Source organism: Augochlora pura, chromosome 6, assembly GCF_028453695.1.
Source record: "Augochlora pura isolate Apur16 chromosome 6, APUR_v2.2.1, whole genome shotgun sequence".
Classification (NCBI taxonomy): Eukaryota; Metazoa; Arthropoda; class Insecta; order Hymenoptera; family Halictidae; genus Augochlora; species Augochlora pura.
This window is the reverse complement of record NC_135777.1, coordinates 12041109-12060030: the sequence shown is the minus strand read 5'-3', so window position 1 is coordinate 12060030 and position 18922 is coordinate 12041109. Positions and strand designations below refer to the sequence as shown.

The 18922-nt window shown below is 34.8% G+C and overlaps 3 protein-coding genes and 1 pseudogene across 7 annotated transcripts; 2 read left to right on the top strand and 2 right to left on the bottom strand.

The window, feature by feature from the left end:
- Positions 1-1738: 1738 nt before the first annotated feature.
- LOC144470650 (uncharacterized) lies at positions 1739-8852 on the top strand. Of its 5 annotated transcripts, none has more exons than XM_078182035.1 (8): positions 1739-2003; positions 2839-3146; positions 3316-4355; positions 4426-4907; positions 5004-5266; positions 5362-5751; positions 6475-6855; positions 6954-8852. In XM_078182035.1, exons 3-8 carry the CDS (start codon positions 3332-3334, stop codon positions 7363-7365), a joined length of 2952 nt encoding a protein of 983 aa, XP_078038161.1. In that variant the 5' UTR covers positions 1739-2003; positions 2839-3146; positions 3316-3331; the 3' UTR covers positions 7366-8852. The 5 variants fall into 5 exon arrangements, with proteins under 5 accessions (XP_078038161.1, XP_078038158.1, XP_078038160.1 ...); XM_078182032.1 differs by having other exon boundaries at positions 2839-3225; XM_078182034.1 differs by lacking the exon at positions 2839-3146.
- Fitm (acyl-coenzyme A diphosphatase Fitm) lies at positions 8374-10571 on the bottom strand. Its single transcript, XM_078182038.1, has one exon. It carries the CDS (start codon positions 10248-10250, stop codon positions 9066-9068), a length of 1185 nt encoding a protein of 394 aa, XP_078038164.1. The 5' UTR covers positions 10251-10571; the 3' UTR covers positions 8374-9065.
- A 198-nt stretch (positions 10572-10769) lies between these two features.
- LOC144470651 (uncharacterized) lies at positions 10770-14326 on the bottom strand. The gene is made up of 4 exons (XM_078182037.1): positions 14030-14326; positions 13060-13390; positions 12420-12968; positions 10770-12342 (listed from the first exon to the last, which is right to left on the bottom strand). The coding sequence occupies exons 1-4, from the start codon at positions 14162-14164 to the stop codon at positions 11639-11641; spliced, it is 1719 nt and encodes a 572-aa protein (XP_078038163.1). The 5' UTR covers positions 14165-14326; the 3' UTR covers positions 10770-11638.
- Positions 14327-16882: 2556 nt separating this feature from the next.
- On the top strand, positions 16883-18294 carry LOC144470971 (uncharacterized; annotated as a pseudogene).
- Positions 18295-18922: the final 628 nt, after the last annotated feature.

Here is an 18922-nt window from a genome sequence, read left to right as displayed (position 1 = left end):
GCCCCCATTACTACATTTTCATGCTATCCTTCTTCTTTTACTCGCATGTATTGCCGTTAAACAGTAATGAATCCTACTTCCGCACACTTTCAGGTCGCAGCGGGATTTGTTAGAGAGGGTTGATACAAAAATTTTCTTTGTGCTGATTGGCTAATAATTTACTAATAAGACATGATCCACTGTGGATTGGATGCGCAGTAAAATGGTCGGGATGTGCGAGCTAGCTTAGACAGTAAGAAAAGCGTGCAGGAGTAGACCCCAGTACTGTATTCCGATTGTGCGGTGTTCATTTTATTTCACATAATCTCGACTAGGACTGTAACCGGGTCTCTCAGCATCCATGCGGCTCTCCTACATAATTTTCTGTTCTTCCTACAATCGCAGTCAGTGATCGATATTAATCGAAAATGATGACAAAGGTCAACGATGGGTAGTAGTGAGACTGAGTGAGACGATAATTTTCTCGTGTTCATAAGTACTATCATTATTCCTTTAACTCGTCTCTACCCATTGTTATCCCTTGTCACCGTCTTCGACCAATATCAATCACCGTCTGCGCTCATAATAGGAACAGCCGAACTGATGATGTAAATACGCCATGTCTTCTTCTATACAAGTATGACTACCAGATATGCATAGGAATACATAGAAGATATCGTTTTACGGGGCCTTTGATAATGCGAGAGGAGGAGCTACAAAACCAATAGCTCGATTGAGGAATACCGACGTTTGACTTTTTGTGCTGCTCGGTATTGGCTCAAACCATCGCTGTGTTGTTAAGGCCTCGCAGCATGCACTATCGACAAAAGTCAATCCAGTGAAAACAAAGCTTTAAGGTCGCACCTTGGCTAATGTAGAAATTAGTCATTAACCGTGATTTATGACGGTAATCACAGAATTGCAATCACGACTGTGATTTCAACATAATTATGGAATCTACTCCTGCATACTATTTTTACTTTCTAAACCAGGACTCAATAATAATTGTCCATGACAGAAACAGAACATTTTTGGAGACTGTTTTGTAATATACTGCAAAGTAGTATATTATCCAATCTTATTTGTGAGATTTCTCTTGCAGCACATTTCAGAGCAGTCTTCAAAAATATGGGTTTCTGTCATGTACAGTTAATTTCGAATCCTGCCTAAGCTGAAATGTACAACCCTACCAATTTACTACGTGTCCAGACCGCAATGAATCCTGTTTCAACAATGAATCGTCAGCCAATCAGAACAAAGAAAATTTCTATATTGATCCTCTCTAACGGAGATGTACAAAAGTAAGACCCATTACTGTATCGATATATGTATTATCGACATTAATATACATATATCGATATTACCAGTATCGAATATATTGAGACTTCCGAGCAAATTATAAAATAAGATTCAGGAATGTAAATAAATTGTTTATTTATAAAAATCTTTTTTAATATTATACATATGCTTTATTATTTCATTAATAAATACTATGGTAATAAATATGTAGAGAGTTATACAAACAATAAGTTCAATATATAACAAATCATACTAAAAGCGCAACAAAATTTCAATACGTATGAACTAAAAATTGATATTCAAATATATCATAATATTAAATATTGATACAAAGTATCGATACTTTGAATTGAAAAGCAACGATATTTAAAATATCGATACAGTATCGTCCATCGCCCATAGTTTCTACTCTATGCGATTTTCTTTGGTGTATGCATGTTGTATCTTGTACCATCTAAATGTGATTTATGGTTTACAGTAATGAAAGACTTTCGATTCCTACGTTCCACGAATTTTTCGTTTGTGCTTTGTCCTTTTTAAGACTGATTCTGCGGTGGCCAATTAGTTTTGGAATTAGCAACGTTTCGTCATTGGATAGTTATTTAAAAAACGGTAAAACGAGGACGCATCTGAAAAGTCCAACCGTTTTATCTGGGTGACGCCATCGGCCTAAAGCCTCGGAGCTTTAAAATCTCCAAAGGCCTACAGGCATTAGCACAACCAAGGTAAGAATCCCACAACATGTTCTTAGTAAAATTCATGAAATATTTTGCACTTTTTTCAAAATGGTTTACAAAATTCCGAGAAATCGTCCGTTCAGAAATTTACAGGTTCAGCTGCAGCTATACCTAAAATCAATGCAGTGTTAACCTCAATGCAATCGTGAAAATACTTGAATGAACTTGTATTCAATGTAACGATTAAGACGTGTTAGGGTTGAGTGGCAGTAACATTTTCAAATAATTAAGTAACTCTGTTAGTTTTGTTTTGTAATTCTTACTGTTTTAGGACCAATAAAATTCCAAGTATTGTTTAGTAAAAATGTGTTGTCATGTTAATTCAGTACTCTAAGATCTTATAATAAATTTTACGCAATTAGAATTAAATAAATTAAGCAAAGTTATGTTACTAATATAATAGTTTATTCGTTGAGTTACAAAAATAACAGATTTCTTAGGTGCATATACTTAATTTTAATTCAATCAAAAATTTTATTCTGAAAAATCTAATCTAAATGTATGATCGTAATGTACATTGATTACCAGTTTAATAATACTTTTCATGATTAATATTGATTTATCAGATACTTATGTTGCATATAAAATCTTTTTTTATTTATAGTATTAAATTTTTTTCTGTTTTCTTTCGTAATTATTATGAAAACGTTTCTTTATAAATGACACATTTTATTAGCCATGAAAATATGTTAATTCAGATTAGTATTATATAGTATTTCTTTGCATTTGTTGGTAAAAACAATACTTTGATTTATCATTTCCTAAATTTTCTCCCTCTTCCTTTTTCTTTATCGTTCCATATGCCCAAACGATATTCTTACAGGTTGAAAGTCTGTTCGCTATAGTTTCTAGTGCAGTATAAAAACGGTTTGCGGTTTACCGGTATTTATTAGTTTGTGTTGTGCTCGAGTTGAAAAGTTTAAAACGTAAACAAAAAAGTTCCGGGCAAGAAATCCTCAAAAATAACAGTATGTATTGTATATGTGCAAAAAGTTCAGTTTAAGTATAAAGTATAAAAGTTGCTAGTATAAAGAAGTTATCAACGTGATATAAAAAGTATGTTCGACATGTTATGGAGCGCGCGCGTTGTGCCTTCAAGAGCGAGTACTGCACAGGCTCTTATTGATACAGGTAAGCCATGCGCTGCTACTGATGCAGATTTTACAGTGCTACATTCGGTCGGTACGGCTAAAAAGTTCACTTCTCTCAAGTAAGAGCGATTAATAACTTGTTTGAACAGTGGTCCCAGTTTTGCATTCAATTTCATTACAAAAGCTGTAAAAGTATCACTTGTTTACAGGCTAGAATAATTCATCATGTCAGACTCTGGTTCAGAAAGTTCCTCCTCAGAGGGTTACGATGGGAGAAGACATGCAGTTGCGTCTGCTGATAATGTGGCTTCACCATGCTACTCTCATCATTCATCTGTATCGGGTCATAAATCTAGAGGAAGTTCTATTTCTTCAAGAGGAAAATCTCCAGCATCTCTTATCTCTGAAAGAGATTCTCAATCACCAGAGTTTACACCAAACTCACCAGCATATATACCAATATCTCCAAAGTATGGAAGGTTTGATGTATTATCTCCCACTGAAAGAAGTTCTCCTCCATATATGGGGAGTATATCAAGTTCGCCACCAAATACACCAAAGTCATATCATTCGAGAAATAATTCTTTAGATTCACCTAGAAGTGATAGAAGTTTGTCTTGTTCACCTATACCAGATGAAAGATCGTGTCCATCTACTCCTAATGACTCAAAGTCTTTACATTTAGAAGACACAGAACCCAAGCAAATTGAGCTAGAGGTTGATACACAGAGATCTGTTGATAATTCACCTAAATCTTATTCTTATAAAAATAGTGAATCAAGACAAAGCTCGCCAAAATCACCAAGATCTGGACATAGTTCAGCAAAATCATTAATTTCCGGAAGAAGTTCTCCAAAGTCAGGTCCAGCTTCTACAATGGACGATCAAGAATCAGAGAAACATTCACCACCTACGAAAAGTGGTTCATTTAATGAATTAGATGGAGAACAAATTTCGGACGGAGATATTGAAGACGAACCCGAATCTATAGCTAAGTCGAAGCCTGCACCGATTACACATGGTGAAGATTTGTCAGATGTTTCTGATCTTGAAAGTATGGATGGAGTTGATGGCACTATAGAACATGAACCAGAACTTAAAGAAAATAATCAACACGAGGATAGACGTATAGGGGATGATGATAAAATAGAGAAAGAAGATAAAAATGCACAGGTTGGTGGATTAGCAGAGGAAAATGAACAGTTAGACTTCGAAGCAGATGGTCAGTGGAAGGATGAACGTGATGAAGGTATAGACTTATAATGACAAAAATTTTGGAGAAAGAATAAATTTTGTATTTCTTTATTTCTTATTTTTAGGTGAAACAGAAGGAATAAACATTAAAGAACACAAAGATGACAGAGATAGAAAAGATAAAGATAAAATTAAGTTGAAAGATGGAGGTGAAGGAAATGACAAAGAAGAAGGAGAAGAAGATGGAGAGAAAGCAGAATCAGAATTAGAGGAAGGTGAACTGAGCGATGGGGATGATGCTCGACCAGAAGAAACAGAACCAAGACCTGTTTGTCGTTTTTACAACCGCGGTCAATGCACGTGGGGTGTAAGTTGCAGATTTTTACATCCAGGTGTAACAGACAAGGGTAATTACACTATGTTTGATATGGTAAGACCAATGGCATATCCACCGCACGCAGCCACTCAGCATGAGTTCAGGCCGCATATCGACAGACCAAACATGGTGCGACCGTTGCCTGGTTATGGGGCACCATCGCATACACCTAAAGTAGAGGAACTCCCTACTGAATCAGCGTGGGAACGTGGATTACGACATGCTAAAGAAGTCAGTTTTAATTTTCGTAAAGTTATTGCACAAAGATTAAGAACAAATATATTCGAAAATAAAACATGTTTATTAATAGTTACCTTTTTTTTGTAGATGATGCGCAAAGCAAACAAGCGTAAAGAATCGGATATGGACTTTGAAGAAAAGAAAATGAATTTAAGCTTAGGTCAAGATGAATTAGATAGAGAAGCAGGTTACTATGTAAGAGCAGCTAGCCCAGAGCCACCCGTTGAAAGGTGGCCACCTCGAGAGGCTCCTCGAAGAATACCACCTCCAAGGATTACACCTGAAAGATACATCGAAGAACCTGATCCTTACTATGCACCACCAGCAGCACCACCAGCAGAGTATTATAGGTAATGTTCTTGTTAACTCCAAAATGATCTTAACATATCTGATGTGTAGTTCTTTCTCATTTGCTCTTTAAAAAATAAACTTTTAACTTTTACAGAAGAGTACATTACAAAACAGATTCTCGTGTTACGGAATACCGAGAACGAATCGACTATCATACTGTACCTCGTGGAACACCTCATTCGGTTTCTCCACCACCACACACAAGAGATCGTGAAAGGGAACGTGAACGCGACAGAGAACGAGAGTATTATGAGAAATACGAGAAAAAGCACAAACGTCCATCGAGAGAAGTTATAGTGGAACGCATTGCACCAACGAAACCATGGCGGGAGGAAGAACCACCGCCAGTGGAAAGAGGTAGAGGAGATGAATGGGCGGATCCTTGGATGCGGCGGAAATCTCCGAGTACTGTGCGACGGAATACGTCATCTCGGCGTTCACGAAGGCAATCGTACTCTTCAGGTTCTTCGTATTCGTCAACAAGGTAAACATCATATTAGAATAGTTACTACTTTACACTTCTTATGGGTGTTATCCAAGTGACTTAGTTGATTTTAATAAACCTTGTACATAATATAGAACTCAATTCAATGGCGCAAATAACGCTTAAAATTGGGGAAATTTATGTTTATCAAATTCAATATTGAAAAATACTGAATCAGCCTCATATAAAAATTGACGTTGCTTGTATAACGCCTCTTATTAGTAAAACATTTTTTATTGTTAGTAATATTCTCTAGTCTCAGCGGATCGTGTTGTAGTTAGAACTATAATGATTACGTGAACACTGTAACGTTGATGCATAAAACAAATACGAATTCTTAACTAGTACCGCCTGATGAATAATGATCGGATTTTTGTATGATTACTAGTCGTATTAAGAACCTAATTAGAGTACAGACTTGGACACGTATTATTTGAAATTGAAGTTCGTGAAAATTGATTTTTCTTTTCGTACATTTTGTCAAAGAGACAAATTATTTTCATGTAAAAATAAATTAATGCACAATTATTTCAAAACAACATGCTATTTAAATTTTCATTTTCCAAATATGTTATTTGAGTAATGTCCAAGCCTGTTAGAATTATCGCAGAACCCGTAATATTGAATCTTTTAGTTTCTCTTATAAAGACAAGCATCTGGCTGAAATTTGTTCAATATTTTTTCTGTGTAACAACGTGCAAGTATCGTGTATGCTCTTTTTAGTTCTAGCCGTAGCTCGAGCCGATCTAGCTACAGTTCTTACGACTCCCTATCCAGGTCCCGTTCACCATCCCCTCCCTCTAGAACCCGTGGTGCTGGCAAAGGAAAAGCAGTCGTATCATCGCCACCCTCAAATCCTCCGACAGTCGCAGCTGCTGCGCCCCAACGCGGTGCCATGCTAATGAACCCACCTGCTCCTTCTCCACGTCCACCGAAAGGTTCCATTTCACCTACAACCGGCACGTTGCATCGACGTGCTGGGTTGAATCCTCCTGCACCAAGCCCTCTATCGTCTCATCAGCGTCATCATGAGAAAGCAAGAGACAAAGCAGCTATAGCAGCAGCTGCTGTGGCAAAAGTTATCAAAAGTCGATCAAGATCCAGGTAAACATTTCAAATAGCTTCGTCATTTACGTTGATCCAACCGTTAACAAATGCGTTGGTATTTTGTTATATGATATTTTAATAAAAATATGTTTCAGGTCTTCACATAGTAGTTCCGGATCGGAGAGCAGTGGTAGTAGCAGTGACTCCAGCGAATCAAGTTACTCGTCTTCTTCCAGCGAGACACGTCGCAGAAAAGGGTCGACACCACCAATAGCACGAAAAGACTCAAAGGGTATCGATGCCTTAAAGTTAAGTGGTACTAAACAACAGATCAAGCTCACACTGAAACCAACCAATAATGCCACGGCTGTAAAAAAGATCGATCGATCTGGTATGATGGCTGGTAAGAAGAGACCATTAGAATCACCACCTCTAATCGACAGCAAAGCAAGTGTCGCCGCAGCTGCAGCGAAAGCAGCTAAGAAAGCCAGCTCGAGGCGAGAAGAACTATTGAAACAGCTCAAAGCAGTGGAAGACGCGATCGCTCGTAAAAGATCAAAAGTTTAATAACACAGTTTAACGCCTTAAAGGTAAATATGTACCTACTTGCATAAATATTTCGTAGATGTACCGTGTAATTAGCTGCTGTAATGTAACGTGTGATGTCAGAACAGAATTAATTAAGCAGATTGTTCTAACCGCGAAATCAAGATTTTATCTTTCCTCTCTTGGTATAATATGTAAACGAACATACAATATTGAAAGAACATGTCATTACTGTACAGTTTTTTCTTTGCTAGATCTTAGAAAATCACGTGCGTCTTTGCACATACAAAATACTACATATATGTATATTGTATATGTAAGAATTTTGATTATTGAAATTTCTTTTAAGATTTGATTGAATATAGGGATCTGTAAAGATGAGATGAAAAAGTAAATAAACTGTTCGACAACGTCATAAAAAAATGCCAAACGCACGATAATGAAAAACAAATATGTAATTTATTTATGTATGAATGGCAAAGATTTAGTTGCAGTATGTAAAACGCATATGATTATCACGGATCTAACATTTCTAAGTACGATATGCAAGCAAGTTTGGTGATATTAAACGACAATAAGATGTCGCGGCTGTACAAATCATCTATAATTTTTTTCTTTTTTCATTTTGTTAACCGATTAAGTATATATTTGTTAGGTTATCATTTAGAAAAAAACCATCACCCATAAAAGGTAATTAGGCATTCAAAATTAGGTATTAATTATAATGACTGTTAATGAATATAGATCATCATCGGATAATAGGACAGTTTAAATTAAGGAAGAAATATGAATTCAATATAACAAAATATGAATGCACTATGTAATGTGCATAATCTTATATTGCTGCTTTTTATGTTATGTTTATTGCACACAAAATGGTGAAGTCGTATTACACTATCACCAAAAACTATCCAAGTATATAATTACTATCAAATTTTGTACTATTCTTAAAATAGTAGTTATTACACAAAAAAATATAAAATTTGTTGGACGAACGTAGCGATGCGGAAAACTATTAAGAAAAATGTATTCTTTTATACAACTTTTTATAGGCTAATGAATTCTACATGCAACAGTAGTAAAGTACATAACACCTGATAAATATATGAAAATGAAAACACACACATAACGGATGTGACAATGTATTTTGTACTTTCGACGACAGATTATATTAAATTCGTATTGCAAGCCCTTTAACTACGAATTGGAGAATCACTTTGTTAACAATAAAGTTTATTAAATACAAATTACAAAACAAGGTCACAAAAGGTATATCCATAACAATGATTGTATTATGTAGATATAGTGTGATTGGTTGAATAATCTATACAGAGGTAGAAAAGGAATACGTACTTTGTTTCAATATACTGTGTAGCCTATCCAAGATAAATGACAATTGTTCCAGATACTTCCGTAATTTAATTTAAATTTCTATCGCAAAAATAATCATTTTTTTTATTTACATAAAATATCACCAAAAATGCGGAGATCTTATCGACGATTTCAAATACGTATTCAAAATTGGCAAATACCCCAATAGTTAAATAAACCCTTTTCCCAAGTAATATAAAATCATTTCCCAAGTTTGGTTTACTAATAAATAAGACTATTATATAATTCAGGAAATTTGTATTGAGAAATGTAATTGAGAAAGTTACCTAAAACACCGACAACTTCGACCAACCCAACCAATAAAAAAAATTACGGGTATTTCATAATTTTTATAATCTAGGGCTTGTTGCGTCATTATCTAATGGCCTATTGACACCGTTTGTATCAGTGTTATCTTGATTCGTGCGAATTGGAAGTCCCATAAATCTGTTTGTACCATTTAGGGTGCTGCGCCTCGATCTAATCGTAGTATTGTTATCATGAATCTTCACCTCATTATATTTAAATAAACCCTCACCAGGTGGAGGTAGAGTATTTTTCGGCATTTTATACCACCACTGATACGTTACGTACCACGTTAAAACGGCAGCCACACCACCAATGAACTTTTCAATCATAATATGATAATATAGCATTGTAGATATCAACATAATGTCCCATAGTAATTGTTGCAGCGTCATGGCGACGAAAAGACCCCTGAGATAGGGGGTGAGCGCTTTGTGAGCTTTCTTCAAGAACTCTAAATCGGAGTTCGACAAATTCCGAAGCGGTCCGGTACTAGGATCATTTGGAGTAGTTCGTGAATGTTCTTCTCGCATAATTAAATCTTTTATACCCTCCCATCCAACTAATGAGGATCCCTCTTCTGCTAGAATTAAACTTGAATATATTAGGATGAACGTGTGTCCGGATATGTCAAGACCACTCCAGAATTTGCCAGACTGAAGGCACTTTGCTTTTGTTTGCAGTAGTACGTCCCTCGTATTGAGACATCGACCGTAATTCGTCTCGATGTAATTAAACAATTTGATCCATAATAACCATGCGATCGTTGCCAGACCTAATCTAGCAAGGTGTTTTAATAAAATAGACCGACGACCGCAGCCGAGTGTATGCGCAGTCAACACAACCCATGGAACAGTTACGGTCAGTAGCCACCCCCATCCCCACTTCACGAAATATTGGTTCAGCATGTTATCAGAACGTGAGAAATATGTTCTTGGCATTGTGATAAAATCCGCTATGATCGATACTACGAATATCGCACCACAATATATAGCAACCTTGAGTCTTGGGTCGAATAGCAATGATTTCTTGCAAACATGTAAAAACATTGTTACGAGAATCAGACCTATAGAACTCGGAGCAGCGGTCGGTCGAGTTCCACCTCTGTCCTCCTGAGTTGAGTTTGGACGAAAGTTTAAACGGCTCGACCTTATATTACTTGCCGTTGAACCAAACATTGTAGTATTGCCAAGCGTAGTATGCACATTTCTTCGCTTTCCAGTAGCCATCGTGTAACAGTGTAACCAGTCCAGTACAGGTTATTGTACGTACATGCGTTATTCGTATATAAAACACACCTTACGTAGGCGCATGTCAAACTATTTTCTCTAATACGAATCGAGGTTAGATATCAGCCGCTTTTATTATTCTATTCACATACAGTTAAAAACTTTGATATATCAACTATTGTAGATCAGCTGATAAAAATGATCAGTAGAGTTATACTCTCTATAGGACACTCGTTACTTAAAATAGTACTACTTAGTACACTGTGTGTAGTACGTACAAATCTAACCCACACTGATTTGCTCTGTCATCCACGGTCAATCATCCCCACCATCTCTCGGTAGAAATTAATTCAGAATTTCATGTTACCCTTTATATTTAGTGTTTTGTTTGAATACAAAATAGTTTAAATTACTTTATTGAATTCTATGTCAAATTCTTGTATAATTTATATTACATGCGACTTACCAAACATTTTTATATATTAAGATTTGGGAGAAGTTTACAATGTTCGAGGCTAGTTTCATTAAAATTCTTTTATTTCGAGAAAAAAGTATACATTTGAACAATTAACAAAATTTAATGTATTTAAGAAAATACAATCTATAGAGTCATATACAATTAGTACCGTTTATTTTAAAGTTGGTGTACTTTCATTTAGAAACAAAATCACTTGCAAGAAAAAAATTGGGAAAAAAGTTGCACTATGGAATGATGAATAATTAATTTATAAAATTTTATAAATACACATTCTCAAATAAAACGAATAGAATACAAATTTGACTAGAATTAGATTTTTATTCGCTATTGAATTTCTAGTAGGCTGCACTAGCATTAGTGTGCAATAAGCTCTATTCCTTGTAGGAAACGATTCATTCGCGATAAATAATGAATTTACATTAAAAAAATCTCACACACACTGTTAAGTAATATTAGAAAAGGAACTTTGCTATCTCTTTTAGCACTTTGTTAAACGTACATGTAGTATGTTCTCTAATAACATGTAAGTAGTTTTGCAAATTTAAATTTTATACATATGCTCATAATTTTTCTATATAACTTTTGCAAGGCACCATTGAGAGTTCATTTAAAATATGTAGACGATAACAATGGCTGCTTAGTACGAAAATTATTGTTTGAAATATGATTTTATAATAAATTAGGCAACTACAAAAATCATTGTTCTGTTACTGTTAATGTGTTGACTAGCTCTACAAGATTCATTACCAGTCACCTTTAATAATAAATTCACTTAAATATATTCGTGAAACAGACATATATGTGTGTGTGTGTGCCGTTTCGTTGCTGTTTATTATGCTTGCTTTTGAGTGGTGAAGCTGGAGTAATGTATTTAGAAACAAGTACAGCTACCGAGTAAACATAAAAATCATTAAACACTTATACGTGGCAAATTAGTCACGATGGAATCTAACTTTACAACTTGAACGTTAGACGTCAAGTAAAGTTCCTTCTGCGACTCTACATTATACGAAGACCAATAAGTTATTAATTCTGGGAATCCGTCTTCGCTTGTATAATCAATTTTAAGTGAACTAAAACGAGCACGCAAATTCAAATTTGGTTGACAATCTGTATCTTCACACAACTGAATAATATCACTCTGACTTGCGTTCATAACTTGTACATCTGTATTGTTTACAAAAACTATTAATACGCTTTCTATCAATCTTCTCTCTGTGATAGCAGATACTGTTTTTGTATGTTCAGTTATCGAATCGATCCATTGCCAGAACTTAATAACAAATCCAAAACTATAAGGACTTCCAGACGTAACTAGGAAAGCTGGTTTTGATACGAAAGAATTTGGTCTAACATGATCAAATATAGTTATTGGTTGTTTAGAAGTGAAAGTTAACTTTATACCAGCTTTGCAAAGTTCTCCGGGACACGAACCTTCATTCTCTATAACTAAATTATGATATGATGTAGGCCTCCAATTATGTTCCTGATCATGTTGCACTAATGTTTGAAACATACGAAATGGAACTGATGATTTCGCTACAGATTGCTTATATAACTCTGGTAATTTCATAGCATGAAGTAATCCAGAAAGTGTCATTGTCTTAACAATATCTGCAAAGAAAATAAAAAATATCTATTTAGAAGTATGTAACAATGTATCAAAATTTAAGAAATAAATTATGACTTACCTTTTCTGTTATTTTCATTACAAACATAAGATATAGTATCATTAGAAACAGAATTCATCAATAGAACTAATGAACAGTTCCCAGTTGAAAATCTTCCTAAAAGATTACCAGTCTTTCCAGATAAAAGAACAAGATTAGGCATATTTTTTATTGTTAATTCTATAGTTAAAAAATCTGCAACTCCATCTGAATCAATATCTGGCAAAATTAGAGGTAACTTTTCATGTGTATGAATTTTTGAACTCCATTGTATAATGCCTGCGATAGGCTCAATACTAGCTAGAAGGCCTTGATCACCAGCAACTATACAATCTGGTTTTCCTGACTTATCTGTATCAACCGTAATACAATCTATTTCAGTAGGTGATCTTTTCAATGAGACCAACCACAACGGTGAACCACTATTTTCTTGCAATGATATAATTCCGCCCCCTGCTGATATTTGTCCTGGATCTTCAGATGTATCGTTTCCTTTGTACTTTTGTCCACGAACAAAGAATATGAGATTAGACGGTTTTTCTTGAATGATAGAGATAGGACCATATAATTCTGAAAACATATAAACAAATAAAGTAAAACAAATATTCTTGAATAAAAATGTACAATGTACATATGAAATAAAGTATTCTATCAAACATACCTAATTCGTGTAAAGTTCTATGCCATGATATTGATGATTTAGGTTCAGAAATCGTGGCACAAACCATTGAATTGTCACAAGGTAAAACATACAAAAATACAACTATTGTTACAATACAAAGTAATATAGATATAACCAAACAAAATCGGCGAAGGGGAGACATGTCACGTGGTTTCCACAAGTCATTTTGTTCATTCCCCTCGATTACCATTATTGGTATGTCATCTCTGTAATATTTAAGCATATTCTGTCCATTTTTCATCCGATTCGTTGCATTTTTTGTTTCATCCAAAGGATAATATATTCCATTTTCATGAACTATTGTTGATTCCTGCAATTTAAAAAAATTCATAACATACTTTCTACATTCTTCATGGAAAGTAAATATACTTTTTATTGTACAAAGACAGTATAAATAAAGAAATGATAATAAATGATTTATTCATAACACTTATAACACTAAATATAATTTAATTCAATCAAATTCTAAAAGCTGTTAATTTTTAAAAAATTTTGTTCCATAATAAACACTGCAGAATATGATTTAATTTACTAGTATTTACTCTAATGCTTCAACTTTTATTTTAATGACTGATAATTATAAAGTTTTCTGGACAATATAGAATTAATTAAGAAATAAATATTATCTTGAAAAAGCTTTCATTATGTTACAAAACAACAAATTACTACATTCTATTGAAGTACTGTTACATTTGAAAAATGTGAATATACGTTTAAAAGTGTACTGTAGTCATTTATTATTTATACAATTCACTATTTATTTCTCGTTCGAATTATACTAAAAATAAATATATTTTTTACCATTAATGCTTTCCACAGAAGTATACATTGTATGTGGTTGTTCGTATGATACGTTTTTTTCTTAACTATTGCAATAATTGACTCAGTATGTTTTAAACGTTATTCATGTCATAGTGAATTGAAAGCATCTTTTTGAATTTCATCTTACCGCTAAAGCATCATCTGTATGTTCTTTAGGAGTTTCGTTTTGTTGAGGCAAACAATCTTCATCCTCTGTATCAGTGTTGCTTATGCTTTGTGGCAAAGGCGCATAACCTTTGCCACCGTGATGATCAATCGACATGTCAAATGAAGCTTCTATGAAATATTACCCACTTCCAAAAACAGAACTCAATGTTTATGTGGATACATGCAGAGCTAAGGAGATGGCGAGCCTAAAGAATGCGGGTACGATTGGTTGTAACGCGTAGCTCCACCTCGTCTCACACGTATTGTTAGTATTACCCTACTATTGGCCTAGACAGTCACATCTACAGTAATAATCGTATGACAAAGAGAGTGAATATCGTGCACAAAACTAAGTGGGATAGAACGCATCGATCGATAATTCATAAGCGTAGACGTTGATCCAGAACTGTCGCTACAGAAGCAGTCGATAATACAGATTTTAGTAAGCAAAACCTCAGATCCTAGGCAAAGCGTGAAAGATAGGGTTAGGCGGAGCCACTATCTCGTAAAAACTTTGCCCGCTGTCTCATCAGTACATTTGTACATTTCTATCATTATCGTAACATTGTTAACGGCGAAATATAAATAGAGTTAGAATTAAATATTATAAACATGCTGAGGTATCGAAGTAAATCAAGTAGTATTTTGTGTTTTCTTATTACACATTCTCAAATAACAACATTGCTCAAAATCAGTAGTTTCCTCGCGATCTCTACCTATGTACATCTCTACCTATGATCTCTACATATGTAGCTATGATAGTTAGCTAGTGAACTAAAATTGCAATATAGAAACTGGTTTCGATTTTACAGTGTTGTCGGCTCTAAAAATACATTGCTGTTGCGTGAATTTAAAATTTTTCAGGTCGTTAATCTTCGAGGTAAACTTTGTAGGGAAAGTTTCAGAAAATTAGAGATGAATAGAAAAATTGCTAACGGTTGGGTGTTTACTGGTTTATCATGAACATATGGTGCGCACCAAGATTTACAAGCAAATTCAAAATCTTTTCCAGCGTTAATAAAAGAATTCAATCTGCAGAAAACAAATGCTAGGTGTGAAGCAAGATTTTCCTCGAATTTTCTTTCCTTGGCTCGGATTTAGTACTATTAGCACTCTCGAAAATCTATCAGCAAGCTTAGTATTTACAGTGCCCTTTATGATATAACTTCATTTTTAAATTTGTCTATAAATTCAAAAATGGCACTTTATCAATTACAAACAAATATCACATATGTATTACTATGATAAAACATAGAAAACATAAATAAAAGTAGTAAATTTTGCATATTTAATAATTACATATTTGCGGAAGTTAATAGACTATTATTAGCAAAATTAAATTTCATTCTTTTTATTCAAACATACTTGTCAAACAAAGCGTAAAGCACATTTAGGACTGACTTTATTTACCGAATAATATGTGAAGTGTTATACAAGGTATGTAAAGATTTTCAAAACGTTTTTCTACCTATACTTCGCAATAAAAAGATAGCATATTTTAAAATTAAGTGAGTTTTATTTATTTAACATTACAACCAAGGTTTTGTGTCTATATAAATCTACAAAATACCATTATAAATACATAAATGAAGTAGAATTGAATTTTGCCGGTCTACACAATTTTATTTAAAAAAAGAAAGAAATTTTTATAGGAACATACATTGCTACACGGTCCCGAAGCAATTGCCTGACGGACCAGGGAACACTTGTTTCCTTGCTATAATAGTAAACACATAAAAATATAAAAACCGATAAAAGTATAAATGCGTAAACACATTGAAATATAAAATCATAAATGACTAAGGAGGCTCGTCTAGCCTGCCCAGGTAGCTCGCAAAATACAATTCATTACTGTCAACACGCGTCATACAAGTGTCGTACACACCCAGCGTCGGTGGGTCCTCTCCCTCTCTCCTCGCCCTTCCCTTAACACGTTCACGCCGGCGCGGCCCACCGGTGGCCCGCACTAAACTGTATTATCGGGCGGCGCGGCCCACCGGTGACCCGCACTAAACTGTCCTATCACCTTTCTAATTATACTTATTGTCGGAAATTTGTGGTGAGGATGAAAAAACGGCACGAGTTACAAAACTTGCACAATAAGATCTCACTGTACTGCAGAGCAACAAACAACGCGTATGCAGGTCTGAACAGGCAATAACTACGCGCCGTCAGATGAAGCGCGATATTAATTTCAGCGCCGCCTTATAGCAAAACAAATGAAAATCGGCCCCGGCGTGAACGTGTTAAGGCCCTAAGGAAACGCCTTCAGGATTGGCACAGGGTGAGGGTGGGGCTAATCAAATTACTCAAGATTGACTGGAATCTTTGAGTCCACCCCAACCGAGTCGAAGTGCGTGGCGACGCGCTAAGATTCGGCAGTTACATTTAGAACTCCGTAGAATCACTCTAGATCTCCGTTAACATCAAACCAGTAGCCTAACTATATTGTAATATAACTCGATATAGATAATCGTGGTGACCTCCGCGCAACTGTACCTTTAAACTAGCGAATAAATAGTATTGTTATATGTTAACATCTATTCATTCCGTTTATCATTTCAACCATCTCCACCGCCATTAAGTTGTCGTTGGAGGCGCAGCATCATTGGAACAACTTTGGAGCTGTGTACCGTACGAGATTGATCGTACGGTACCAAACAGTTCTAGTATCAAGTGTTATTATTGCTGACATTAACAATTAGTGACATAAATTGTGGTAATTGATATCGTTATTAGTAAACGCTCTTTTTAATTGTTTTATCTCTACATACAGACCTATATCTTTAATATTACTATCATGGTTTCCAAAAAAAAACATACGATATTAAATATGCAGCAACGCTTGGTTGTCTTGAAGGATCTTCGACAAACAAGCCTGTCAGCTGTACAAATTGGTAGCATTGTAAAAGATGATAAAAAAATTAATGCGTTTGCAGATAAAAGTAACCGCCGACTGCGCGTGCCAGAGTGAACTGTACGATTTCCACCGGGCTCGAGCCAAGACAAATCAAACGATTTCACCTATCGTTTATACAAAATATAAAATTAAAAATATATACTAATTTATTTTATTTATTTATTTAAAGCTATATTATAATAAGATAAAAAATATAACCTTTTCCTAAGTAACTTCTAATAACAGAAAAAGAGAAACATGTAGCTAAAGTCAAAGTGGGAGATCTCCCCGATCGGTCGGGCACCGACTAACTTTAAAATGGAGAGATCTTTTCGATCGGTCGGCAAAGTGTTAAGCAACAAAGAATAATAAAGTCATATTATGATGAAATAGATAATGTATTATGTACGGGGATAAAGCTAGTACTGATTAGGATGGAGCAGATGCTTTTATAATTAATTTAGAAAAGATAATAGAGGAAGGAAATGTAAGGATCGAAAATGTTTACACTATGGATGAAAGTGGACTTGTGGGGGTGTGGGGGGGGGGGGGCTCTTCCAACGAAAACATTGGTTGGGGAAGAAGAAAATCTTGGTGGACAAAGGGCACTATTGGTTTATGTGCAAATGTATTAGGCACACATAAGATTATGCCTCTTGTAATTTACAAATATAAACACCCAAAAGTTTTGACAGAACAATATTTTTAGATTGGTTTGAAAACCATTTTAAAGTAGAACAATAGAATATATAACATCAGAAGGAATAAAAAATAGTAGAAAAACTAATCCTATTGTTAAATTATAATATTGTGTATTTTTGTTTTATAAATGTGTACAATTAATATTGTGTATTTACTGATAAGATTTTGTAGTTTTGAACTGATAGAACAAGAAGGTATCATAGAAAAAACAAAAAGACTTTTTTGTCGAAAACTCTTGCAATGTGTTTATAGCAACTATATAATAAAAAACTGCATTGACATTTTATCTGTATTCTAATCGGAAGTTGCACAAAGTGTTATTAGAAATGCATGGAATAAAGTTATTAATTCCACTAGTCGTTCCATTCAGTCACAAACAAAAGAAGTTGAATCCGACTAGTAATGCATGATAAGTAAGATCACAAGAGAAGAATGCATTCTGGCACACGTTACACAATTTATATTAAACTGTGAGGAAGCAGAAAGAAAAATTGAAGAACTGCTAGAACTTGAAGAAGAACCACAAGAAATAATTTATGACGGGAGCAGTAACGAAATTGGTAACATTGAATTACAATGTCTTATTTAAGAGATTGACATTTTACAATACAAGAACACCAGCTTGTATGTAATGCATGGTATGAGTCACTTCTGTTAGTCTATTCAAATGTATGTTCCCCTTTGATTTACTATTTTTGTTTTGTATTTTAAATTAAATAAAGTTTCATCATGAATTTACTGTGGCAACTACCTCTGTTACTCGCCAGCAGATGGATTCCTTTCTCGCAAGCTTCCATATACCGTCAATAATTCCCATATCTATAACCAAAATCTCTTCTACTTCTATCCTTGCATATAAGACTCAAATATCGCGCCGCGAATTTCAGATGGAAAAGCTGGCGTACGAATGCGCGTACATGTAAATTGGTATTGTTGCGTAGCTTCGGGTGGGATTTAGGGAAGTTTGGCTGGTTCGGATGCCCGTGGAACACAAAAGTGTTCTGCTTGTGTAGGACTTGTAAAAATTAACTAGTTACACAGAAATCGTCTTTAAAACTTTATTTCCTGGATAAAGATGTTATCTCCAAGCCTCCCAAAAATAAAGTCCGCGTATTTTCTTAAGGAATCGAGTTTTGTTCCTGCGTTCCTTCTTCTTTTTCCTTCCTTGTCCAATAGGAAAATTGGGGTCCTCTAGCTGGATACTGATTCGTCGGATGACCCCTCTTCCGGTTGCAGATTGCAGAAGGAATTGGTGGTTCGACGGTGCGCGTG